We start from the raw sequence: 12500 nt of genomic DNA on the forward strand, positions 1-12500 counted from the left end.
GTGAGTGATGGTGGTGGTGATGGTGGCGATGGGGGTAAGGGTGGCGAGGGGGGGGAAGAGGGTGGGGAGCCTGGACAGGGCAGTGAGAAGCAGGCTGTGGGTGGAGTCGGGAGCGATGAAAAAAAAGGAAAAGCGGACCAAGAAAATGGAGGGGATGTGGGGGGATCTGCCAAGAGCAGTGGGGTAGAGGCTGTGGGTGAGGTGGGAAGTGGGGAGGAGGAAGGAAAACAAGAAAAAGAAGGGGAAAAAAACAAACAAAAAAAGATTAAAAAAACAACAAAAAATATTGGTGATGGTGGTGATGGTGGCACGGGCTTAGAGGTGGAAGTGGGGAGTGGGGTGGAGAATAATGAGGAAAGTGGGAAAGAGGAGGAAAAGGAAAAAAAGACGAGGGTAATGGTGGTGAGAAGCCCATAAAGGGGGTAGGACAGGTGGGTGGAGGCGAAGAGGTGGAGGAGGACGGTGCAGAGGAAGAGGGGCGGAGCAGGTAGAGATGGATGAGGAGGAAGCAGGGGCAGAAAGGGCCCCAAAAGAAAGAAGAGCGGCCAGAGCGCGGCAGCGAGGCCAAGGCCAGCAGGGTGGAGGAGAGCAGGAGGAGTCAGCGGGCGGGGCCGGTGGAGGACAGCAGTCATGAGGAGGGGGCAGACGACAGCGACTCTCCTCTAATTTTAACAAACAGTCAAGCTCAACAACTTCACACAGTGCACGAAATAAGCCAGTTTTACACAGAACAAAAACAAAGGAAAGTGGAGGTCAGGCATCACTTCCCTGACCTCGTGAACTTTGTACAGTCTTGCAGATATCATATGAAAAAGTTTGAAAAGCAAGAGGTTTTTAGGATTAAAAAGATTTTACTCAAAGTAAAGGAGTGCATCCAGCAGGGGGAGGTGGAGAGCTCCAATGTGGGTTTTATTTGATTTGTTGATTTTAAGTTTTATTTGTTTTTTAAACTCTTTTCTTTTAATGAACACATTCAGAGTCGGAGTTTTAAACGTAAATGGAGCGAGGACAGTAAGAAGAGAACATCTATTTATGAATTTACCAAGATGAAAGCCAACGATGTTCTCCTCTTACAAGAGACCAACAGCGCCAGCACCAACGAGGCGGACTGGAGGAGGGAGTGGGGGGGGGAAGTTCTCCTGAGCCACAACACCAACCTCAGCGGAGGAGTGGGCTTCCTCTTCTCCAGGGCTTTCAGCCCATGGTCACTGGAGGTCAAACACATCGTGGAGGGAGGCTGTTCTTTGTGAAAGCACGGTTCGACCTTTATAATGTTGTTTTAATTAATGTCTATGCTCCAACAACCGGGACAGAGAGGAAGCTGTTTTTATCCAAAATTAATGATGTTTTAAATGACTGTGCCTCGGAGGATTTTTATTCTTGGGTGGCGATTTTAACTGCACAGAGGATGATTTTAAAGACAGAAATCACACAGAGCCACATCCAGCTTCACAGCAGGTGCTGAGGAGGCTGGTCCATTCTCATGGCCTGGTGGACGTGTGGAGAAGGATGCATCCGGACTGCCGACAGTACACATGGTCCCACGTTAGGGAGGGAAGGATCTCCTCAGCCAGGTTAGACCGTATTTATGTTTTTAAGCACCATTTTAGTATTTTTAAAATGTGCAGCATTGTTCGCTGGTTTTACTGATCACTCTTTGGTTTTATGTCATGTTTTTATCAGGAACTTTTTACCCAGGAGCGCATATTGGCATTTTAATACAGTTTTAACTTTCGATAGGAGTTTTAGAGAGGTGTTGTTTTATTTTTGGGGCATTTTTAGGCTGAGGAAGAGTGATTTTAATAATCTTAGGCAGTGGTGGGACCGTGGTAAGGTAGAAATTAAGCTCCTTTGTCAGCAGCACACTTTTAACGTCACTAGAGATGTCACCAGATCTATGAAGGACCTGGAGACTGAGATAGTGGACCTAGAAAGTTTGAGCGAGTCCACAGGAGATCGAGGACATATTGAAGTCCTCAAAAGTAAAAAGCGGCTCTCACGACCTGTTCGGGTTAAAGTACAAGGCGCACTGGTCAGGTCCCGATTCCAGACCATCGCGGAGATGGACACTCCTCTAGCTTCTTCTTCGGCCTGGAGAGGAGGAGTGGGCAGGCGAGTGATCCACTCACTGCTGACGGACGCAGGGCAGCCGGTTGTGGAGCCAAGCCAGATCCGGAAGCGAGCGGTGGGGTTTTACTTCTCCCTTTATGCCACTGAGTATAGGGAGGAGGGAGAGTCGGCGGAGGGGCTCTGTGGGAGCTGCCTCAGGTCTCCGAGGAGACTAATGAGGAGCTCGACAGACCCATAACCCCCCAAGAGCTGAAAGCTGCCCTGCAGGGAATGCAGTGAGGGCGCCCGGATCGACGGCCTCCCGCTGAGTTTTACAAGAAATACTGGGATGTCCTCGGAGGGACATCCTAGACATCTTCAACGAGTCTGGCCTCTGGTTCCATGCCGGTGTCCTGCGGAGGGCAGTGCTGACGCTACTGCCGGAAAAGGAAACCCGCAGGACATCGGTAACTGGCGCCCTGTGTCTCTGCTGTGTGTGGATTACAAGCTTCTGTCCAGGGTCCTGGCCTCCAGGCTGAGGGGAGCTATGGAGCAGGTCCTCCATCGGGACCAGACCTACTGTGTGCCCGGCAGGTCCATGGTGGATAACGTCCACCTCATTCGGGATGTTTTGGAGGTCTCCAGCTCGTTGGGTATGGATACTGGTCTGATTTCTCTAGATCAGGAAAAGGCTTTTGACCGCGTTGAACACGGTTTCCTCTGGAAAGTTCTGGGAAGTTTGGGTTCAGCGCTGGTTTCATAGCTAAGATCAAGGTGTTGTACAGTAATGTTGAGAGTGTGCTGAAGATAAACGGCAGGCTGTGTGCTCCTTTTAGAGTGAGTAGAGGGGTCCGGCAGGCTGTGCTCTGTCCGGGATGCTCTACGCACTCTCCCTCGAGCCCCTCCTCATTAAAATACGCTCTAGCCTACATGGTTTGTTTTTACCTGGTTTTAGTAAAGGAATGATTTTATCGGCATATGCCGACGACGTTGTTGTTTTTATCAAGAATCAAAATGATGTAAACCTTTTAAATCAAATAGTACATGATTTTAGCACGGCATCATCAGCGAGGGTGAACTGGAAGAAAAGCGAAGCCCTCGCTGTGGGGAGTGGCGTGGCCTTCCGGTTCTTCCACAAAAACTCATATGGAAGACGGACGGTTTTAAATATTTAGGAATATACCTGGGGAAACCGAGCATGGTCCAGAAGAACTGGGAGGGCGTCACAGAGAAGATAGAGGGGAAACTTTCCAAGTGGAAGTGGCTGCTCCCCAGATGTCTTTTAAAGGTAGAGTACTGGTTTTAAACAATCTTATTGCATCCCAACTGTGGCACAGGTTGACAGTTTTAGACCCTCCCTCGGGCTTCTTAGCCAACATACAAAAGAAGATGGTGGATTTCTTTTGGGAGGGTCTACACTGGGTGCCACAGGGGGTGCTGTTTTAGCCAGAGAGGAGGGGGACAGGGCCTTGTCCACCTGGCCAGCCGGACGGCCACTTTTAGAGTACAGTTTGTTCAGAAGTTTTAACGAGTCCGGGGTTTTAGTGTGGCGAGACGTGGCCAGCTGCATCCTCAGACGTGCTGACAACCTAGGGCTGGATACTGCTCTGTTTTTAATAGACCCCAGCTTTTTAAAACTAAGTGGGCTGCCTCCTTTTATCAGGGTGTTTTTAAGTCGTGGGCCCTTTTAAGCACGAAGGTGCCCACAGTCTGACTCTCTGTTCTGGTTGTTGAGAGAACCATTAATTCACGGGGCAAAACTAGACATTGGCAGCAGCGTCACCCCTGGACTAACGGGGGCGCTGCTGCGAACAAAGACCCTTTCTCTGCAGCAGTTGGTGGATGCAGTGGGGCCGACGCTGAGCGACCCCCCGGCCCTGGGCTCCCTGCTGGGTCTGCATTCCGACCGGGTGGCGAGGAGGCTCCTGGAGCTGTGGAGGCAGAGGCTGACCGGATTGGAGAGGAGCCTCCTCAACGACTACAGCCAGCAGAGAGCAGAGCCGGACCCTGCAGACCCCTTCCCAAACATCTCCCTCAGCCCGGGGCTAGGGGGACTCACCGGCCCCCTGCTGAGAACGAGCCACCCAGAAAACTGCACACTGAACAAAGCAGACAAGAAGACTTTGTATTTTAACCTCGTGAAAAGCATCAACAGGTCCAGACTGTGCAACAGACCGCCCACTGTGTGGTCAGAGAGACTTGGGCATGGAGGCCCTGGCCCGCAGTGGGGGGTCCTATACAAGCCTCCCCTAAAAAAAAGGACCGCTGACCTCCAGTGGCGGATTTTACACGGTGCTGTCGCGTCCAACGCTTTTATTTTGGTAATCAATCCCGCTGTCCTGAGCCAGTGCCCCTTCTGTGACCTCCGGGAGACTATTTACCATGTTTTTAACGAGTGTAAGAGACTTTTGAGTTTCTTCGCTCTTTTAACAGTAGTTTTTAGTCTTTTAATGTGGTTTTTACAGAGAAGGTTTTATCATGGGAGGTGCCTACAAAAAACAGAAAAGAAAAGTGGCAGCTCCTAAATTTTTATCCGTGAAGCGAAATGGCAATTTATTTAACTAGGAAGTCCCGGTGGAAAACAGAGAGGGCAGGAGGCCAAGGCAGTGTGGCTCTGTAACATCAGAGCCAGACTCTGGCTGGAGTTCAGGTTTTACAAGCACATTGGAGACCTGGATGCTTTTAAACAACGCTGGTGTTTTAAAGATATTGTTTGTTCTGTGGTAGAGGAGGAGCTGGAGTTTGCACCACTTTTTATTCGGTAAAACATGTTTTCTTTTTTAATGTTTTTAATGTTTTGTTTGTTTGCTTTTATTTTAAATAACCTGATTTTTAAAACACTTTATTTGTAGAGAAACGTTGTGATGGAAAAAATGTAAATAAAGTGTTTTTCAAAAATCAAAAAAAAAAATCTCTCTCTCTCTCTCTCTCTCTCTCTCTCTCTCTCTCTCTCTCTCTCTCTCTCTCTCTCTGTCTCTCTCTCTCTGTCTGTCTGTCTCTCTCTGTCTCTCTCTGTCTCTCTCTCTCTCTGTCTGTCTCTCTCTCTTTCTGTCTGTCTGCTTATCTTCCAGCCGTCAGTCCTCTTGTGTCTGGGCCTCCGGGCTTCCATCTTTTATTGTTCTGGGCGGATAAAGAGATTGGGTCGCATAGGAAAGAGACCAACAAAACCACACACACACACACACACACACCTACACACACACGCACACACACACACACACACACCTACACACACACACACACACACGCACAATCAGATGGTTCTTCGGATGAAAGGGTCATTGTGGTGCACAGCTACAAATCCTGGCAGCACTCAGCACTCAACGTCTAAAACACACACACACACACACACAAACATACACGCACACACACGCACACACATACAAACACATACACACACACACACACAGCCTCAAATTCTTGTCGGACAAAACGCTCCTTGTCTTAAAACCTGAGAGTCTGACCCGACTAAACACACACACACACACACACACACACACACATGAAGGTGGATTCCGTGCGCACGTCTTTGTGACGGCACATTAGCAAAACTAGTGTGAGCACAAGGAGATGAATTATTCAGAGGCTCCTTAAGGGTTAAAACAGGCGGAAAATACGCTCGTTAATCTCAGAGAGGCCGAGCTAGAGGAGAGAGAGAGGCTGAACGGAGGGAGAGAGAGAGAGAGGCTGAATGGAGAGAGAGAGAGAGAGAGGGAGGGAGAGAGAGAGAGAGAGAGAGATTTCTTCATCAATCCAGGTATTAGTTCAGTAATACGCGGCGGCGTATGCACACATTCAGAATCTCAAAGAGAAAGACAAACAAATGTTTTACTGACGACGCGCCGTGAATTATTCAGAGGCTCCGGGAGGGAAAACAGGCGGAAGGTACACATGTATGTATGTATATATATATATATATATATATATATACATATATATATGTATTTATTTATATATTTATTTATATAGTTATATTTATATTTATATTTTATATATACATATATGTATTTATTTTATTTATTTCTATATATATATATATGTTTTTTAAATTCTTTTATGTCAAAGAAAATACCCCCAAAAAATGACAAAACATTTAAAAAAAAAGATTTAGAGGCAGAAGATAAACATATGTATAAATATCTATTAATGTATATCGAGAGGGATACACATATACATATACATATGTATATATAAATATGTATATATGTGTGTACCTTCCGCCTTTTCTATCACATCTAAATGTATTTTAGAATATTTTTAGAATATATTTTGTCGTTTTCGTATTTTCATTTCTTTATTTTTGTATATATATACATTTTATACATATTATATGTATATATATAGAAATATATATATATTTAAAATATATATATATTTGAAGAACATATATAAAAAAATATCTACATATATATAAAGAAAATACTAAAATGAATAGACTTATAAAAGAATAACAAATTATATATATAACAAATATAAAATGATATCAAAGAAAATACTAAATATAGCAAAATAAAACCATATTTAGATAACTTTAGATGTAAAAACATTCCATTGAGAGTATTTCTACCAACATCCGATGAGAATATATATAAATACATGAATACATATATATCTACATCTGTATGATGATGTCGGTCCGTCGCCACGGGAACCAGCTGAAGGAACTCGTCCTCCATAAAGAGGCAGATCACAAAATCCTGATTACACGACTCGCCGGCCTTGGAGAGCGAGGTAAATCACCCCCCCCCCTCCCCCATCTGTCCTTCTCCTCCTTTTCTTCCACCGCTCCCCCGTTTAGCTTCTCTCCCTCTCTCTCCCTCATTCCCTCTCTTCTTCCCTCAAAACCTTTTCGATCTCTTTTCTCTCTTTCCGGATCCGCCGAGCCGAGTAGAAGTGAGTGAGTGTGTGTGTGTGTGTGTGTGTCTTCGTGCATCACTGCTTTAGACTAACAAACCCCCCTTTCACACACACACTCACACACTCTCTCACACACACACACACACAAATCAGATAAGCCAAATAAGTTTGTGAGAGTCGTGCCAGATGTTCCGAAGCTCCCCATCTATCCAAACGTCACCCTCGTCTCCTTTCCTGTCCCCGTTTCCTCCTTTTCTTCCTCCTTCCATCCTTTTATTCATTTTTTTTCATTGACTTTTTAAAAAGAAAAATAACTCTCATTATTTCCATTTAGTCTCCATCCTCCACTTTTCTTTCCTTCTCCTCCTCAACTTGTACGCCGTCTCCTCCTCCTCTCCTTCCCTTTTCTCTCCTCCATTTCCTCCTTTCTTTCCTCCCTCTTCCATCATTGTATTCATCTTCCTTTGGCTTTTAGAAAATTGGTCTCCATCCTTCACTTTTCTCTCTCCGCCTCCTCCTCAATTTCTTTGGATGTCTGTACACAATCTCTTCTTCCTCTCCTTCTCTTTTCTCTCCTCCTTATCCTCCTTTTTGACTCCTTCTTCCATCCTTTTATTCATCTTCCATTGGTTTTTAAAATGGAAAAACTCTCATTATTTCCATTTGGTCTCCATCCTCCACTTTTCTCTCCACCTCCTCAATTTGTACACTCTCTCCTCCTCCTCTCCTTCCCTTTACTCTCCTCCTTATCCTCCTTTTTTCCTCCCTCTTCCCTTCATTTATTTATCTTCCATTGGTTTTAAAAAAAGAAAAAAATGTCCATTTGGTCTTCATCCTCTACTTTCTCTCTACCTCTTCATTGTGAACACCGTCTCCTCCTCCTCCTCTCCTTCCCTTTACTCTCCTCCTGTTCCTCTTCCTCCCCCCATCCCTTCGCTTCAATCTGTTCAAAACTGCAGCTTCTCCTCCTTTCTTTTTTAGCCATTGAAGGCATATTCACGTACAATTATGTCCTCATAGTTCTGGGTGTGACAGATGTTTCTTTTTTTATCTCTTTCATGATCGTCATCCTCCCTTCTTCCACTTCTCTTCCTGTTCCACCATTCTATAAATCCATCATTCATCCCCTTTAAATGACTTTTTAAATCATTTCTTCCTCTCTCGCTTCAATTTAACCATCTGCATCCCAATTCCTCTCCTTTTTCAAATCTCATATCCTCTCTATTTTATACCCCCCCGTCATTCTCTCTAAGAGTTATATTGATTCTCTCAGCTGTCATGGAGGAGATGAGATCCTCAGATGTTCCCCAACCCACGACAAACAAATGAAACACACACACACACATATATGAATGGAAAACAGATGTGAAACAGAGCGAGATGATCCGGAGGGAGAGAGGAGGGGGGAGGAGGGGGGAGGGGGAGGGGGTGATTTGCACATCTATTCATGTGTGACGTCTCTCCCGGTTGTGTGTTTTATTCTGCCACCATTTCTCTTTCTCTCTCCTCTTTTTTTAAACAGTTTTTCATGCTCTTTAAATCGTTCACATCGTCTCTCAGCGTCTCTTCCTTTTCTCCGTCCCCTTTAAATCGCTCCGTCCGGCCCCCCTCCATCAGGCCCCGCCCCCTCCCCTCCGCTCAGCCGGGTATCGATCTAGCCGTCCGCGATACGCCGCGGGGATGGACAGCTGCTAATTGGCTTAATCCCCAAAGAGAGAGAGGGGGGGGGGGCCTGTGGTTGATCTGGATACAGCTGTCTCTATTGTCCCCAACAGCTGACACCTAGACCTAGAGATAGCGAGATGGAGACAGGAGGATCTTTTGTTTCCCTCGGACCAACATGCCCGCCCGACCCGACGGACGCATGAGGTCGGAGGTCAAAGTTATCAGGTTAAGGAAAAGAGCACCGACTACGTCTTCTGCACCGTGTTGTGCTTTAATAATATTTACTGTCAGCAAAGACGACCTTCATCTATATATATATATATATATGTGTGTATAAATATATATATATATATATACACATATATACATATATACACACATATATACATATATATATGTGTATATTTATGTGTGTATATATATGTGCATATATATATATATTTACATCTATATATATGTGTATATATATATATACACATATATACAAATATATATATGTGTATATATATATATCCACATATATACATATATATATATATATGTGTAGATATATATATACACATATATATATGTATATTTACGTGTGTATATATATATGTGCATATATATATATATATATAAATAAACATATATATGTGTGTGTGTGTGCATCAACGACCGGGTGTCCGGTCAAAGTGTCCTTGAGCGAGGCAGCGAGTCACTGAGGTCGAGAGAGAGAGAGAGACAGAGAGAGAGAGAGGGGGGGGGGGAGAGATAGGGGGGAGAGAGAGAGGTATAGACGGTCCCCCGAGAGAAGAGAAGGGAAGAAGCAGACCCAGATTATCTTTGCTCTACTGAGGAGGCGAGGGGGCAGAACACGAGGTCTCAGTGGACTCCACTAAGCCTTTAAAGACCCCCTTCAGCCAGGGATGGATGACCCCCCCCCCCCCCACACACACACACACACTCCATTCATCCAGTCAGTGTCACACACCGTTTACGTACACATGAGCCCGCTGAGACCTCCAGGTCAGGAGGGCTTCAGAGCTTTAACTTCATGTTTCAGTTTTTTAAAATTCATATTGATGAAGATCAACGACGTTTGATTTCAAAGCATCATCATCATCATCATCATCATCATCCGAACGCTCTTGATGGTCAACGCGGTCAACTTGGAAATCTTTACGCTGAATAAAATGTATAATTGGGGAATAAAACATCTGATTCTGTTATAAAGCAGTGTGTGTTCGTCAGTGTGGACGGATTGATTTGACCTTTGACCCGAGACACCGACACGCACAACACTAGTAAATACTTCAAGAGCTTCATTTCAACGTGGTATTGATCCGTATGATTGCAGCCAGTTGCAGGTGTTGGCTATAAATAGGATATATATATATATATCTATAAAACCTGTGGTTGAATCTCTGGACCTGAACTTGTTGACGTAAACAAACGTCTCAAAAAGTCGCGGTTCTTCTTCTTCTTTTCTTTTTTTTAACTTATATTTTTGAATAAACTGACGAGTGGACGGGGAACAACAACAAGGGGGAGGAGTTTGATAAGTGGCGTTTTGCAGTAATGACCCTAATTGTCTCTCTATAAGCCCCGCCCCCTCAGCATTTGACTCGGTGATGGAGGAGGACACTGGGGTCATTGTGCCAAAACATCCCCCCCCCCACCTGCTCCAAGCCAATACACGGACGCGCTGGATGCTTCATAATCGCCCCCCCCCTCCTCTTTCAGCCCCCCATGCTTGCTGAAGCCAGACCCCCCATCCCTTCCTTCTTGCTCCAGGTCTCCACAGAGAGCTCTTTGTTGTCCGGAGCTGCGATCGCATACCTCAATAAACCGCCAACCTCCCCTCAAATACACACTTCTCAATTTGAATCCCCCCCCCCCCCAAAAAATAATGATTGTACTGTGTCTTATCCTGTTAATGTTTGTTTTGTTTGTTTTGCGTGTTATGGTCTGTCGAGGGACTACATATGCTGATTAGCTTTAGCTACAAACTGGTTCGGTGTATTCAAATGTTTTAACGGTACATTGTTTTAAATAAAGATATTTAAAAAATGTATTTAAAATCTGATGCATGTTTTTCTATCAACAAGCAAGTTTGAACTATTTGATATATTATTTAGAAACAAATGGCGTAAAATTATTTGTTTTCATGAGATTTGTTTTTCTTCATTGTCCCTTTTAAATAAAGATATAAAATAAAATCTGATGCATGTTTGTCGATAAACAAGCACCTGGAAAATAATTGTCCCTTTTCAATATATATATATATATTTTTTTGTATGTCTTTCTTTTTTTATTATATATTATCCACAAAAAATTGCTTAAAATTATTTGTTTTTCACAACATTTGTTTTTCTTCATAGTCCGTTTTAAATATATATATATATTTATATATATATATTATTATATATATAAATGTATATATATATAATATATATATATATAGTTTAAATGTCCTCCCTTATTTATATATATATATACTGTATATGTATATATATATACATATATATATATACAGTACATATATATATATATATTTATAATCAACAAAAAAATGGCTTAAAACTATTTGTTTTTTCGTGGAATTAGTTTTCCCGTTGAATCTTTGAGTTTCTCGTGAAAAGCTGAAATAATTGCAATAAATTGTTATTTAATCTGCCCTCTCAGTGGAGGGTTGTTCTGTCTGAACCCGTTCCTCCACATTCAGTGCAAGTCTCTCATAATAAAAATGACAAAAGAGAGTGAACAGAACATCGGAAAAAACGTTGTTGTTGTTGTTTGGTCGCTCTTCCAAAATGTCACCGTAATATTCCTTTGACACTGGACTCTTCTCCAGGTCAGAGAGCAGCGGCGGCCAGGTGTGTGGATATGTGAACGCGGCTCTGTGCCGCCGTTAGCCGCTTCACTGACTCCAGACCAGCGTCTCCTTCCTCCCCGAAAACCAGACTCCACTTCACGCCTCGCCGGCTCAAAGACACCGAGCACAACTCTGTGGAGGAAACTCTCTGGTTGTGGAGACACCTGGTTCACGTGAAGATAAGATACGCATGCTTAAACTCTCACACACACACACACACACACACACACACAGTCTCACCTCGCGGTGACGGTGACACGTGCAGAAAGCCTGAAGCTACTTTTATCCGTTGCCCTAGTGATGCTCATTCTCAGGTGCACGGTCACACACACACACACACACACACGCACATCGACCTTGCATGGTCAGCTGAAGCACAAGCATGTGAAAACACATGTGTGGGCACATTGGAGTGACACACACACACACACAAAGACACACACACACACACACAGTGACCTTGTTTGCTCAACGCTGTCAGTAGCCTATAAACAGCGTGGGTGACCGGCTTCCATAACATCACAATATAAAATATCACGAATATAAAAATTCTGAACGTTGCTGGCGACCAATTTGACGGCAACGCACACGAACACGGAAAACACGAAAAACACGGAAAACACGGAAAAACACACACACATGGCGTATGAAAACGTCTCAAAGCAAAAACAACAAAACAACGCAGCTACTACGGCGCCAGTCGAATAGCGGGTTGAACAGTTGGACACTTAACGGTACTCGGTACTTCGTACACTTAACAGTACTCGGTACTTTGTACACTTAACAGTACTCTGTACTTTGTACACTTAACGGTACTTCGTACACTTAACAGTTCTCGGTACTTCGTACACTTAACGGTACTCGGTACTTCATACACTTAACGGTACTCGGTACTTCATACACTTAACAGTACTCTGTACTTTGTACACTTAACGGTACTTCGTACACTTAACAGTTCTCGGTACTTGACACTTAACGGTTCGGTACATTGTACACTTAAGCGATTTTCGGTACTTCATACACTTAACAGTACTCTGTACTTTGTACACTTAACGGTACTTCGTACACTTAA

At 44.0% G+C, this 12500-nt stretch overlaps 2 protein-coding genes across 2 annotated transcripts in view; one reads left to right on the plus strand and one right to left on the minus strand.

Annotated features, from left to right (window-relative positions):
- The window catches only part of cdh11 (cadherin 11, type 2, OB-cadherin (osteoblast)), an 84111-nt gene that overhangs the window by 56410 nt on the left and 15201 nt on the right, over positions 1-12500 (minus strand). The gene's annotated exons all lie outside the window — the stretch shown is intronic.
- On the plus strand, positions 2502-4486 carry LOC130206773 (cuticle collagen 2-like). Its single transcript, XM_056434888.1, has 2 exons — positions 2502-2702; positions 3882-4486. The coding sequence occupies exons 1-2, from the start codon at positions 2597-2599 to the stop codon at positions 4181-4183; spliced, it is 408 nt and encodes a 135-aa protein (XP_056290863.1). The 5' UTR covers positions 2502-2596; the 3' UTR covers positions 4184-4486.

The sequence above is a fragment of the Pseudoliparis swirei genome, chromosome 17 (assembly GCF_029220125.1).
Source record: "Pseudoliparis swirei isolate HS2019 ecotype Mariana Trench chromosome 17, NWPU_hadal_v1, whole genome shotgun sequence".
Taxonomy (NCBI): Eukaryota; Metazoa; Chordata; class Actinopteri; order Perciformes; family Liparidae; genus Pseudoliparis; species Pseudoliparis swirei.

Coding starts and splice junctions, on each gene's coding strand:
- LOC130206773 (XM_056434888.1), top strand. CDS start 2,597: ATGGAGCAGGTCCTCCATCGGGACCAGACCTACTGTGTGCCCGGCAGG. Junction 2,703..3,881: donor GGAGGTCTCCAGCTCGTTGG/GTATGGATACTG, acceptor CTTTCTCTGCAG/CAGTTGGTGGATGCAGTGGG.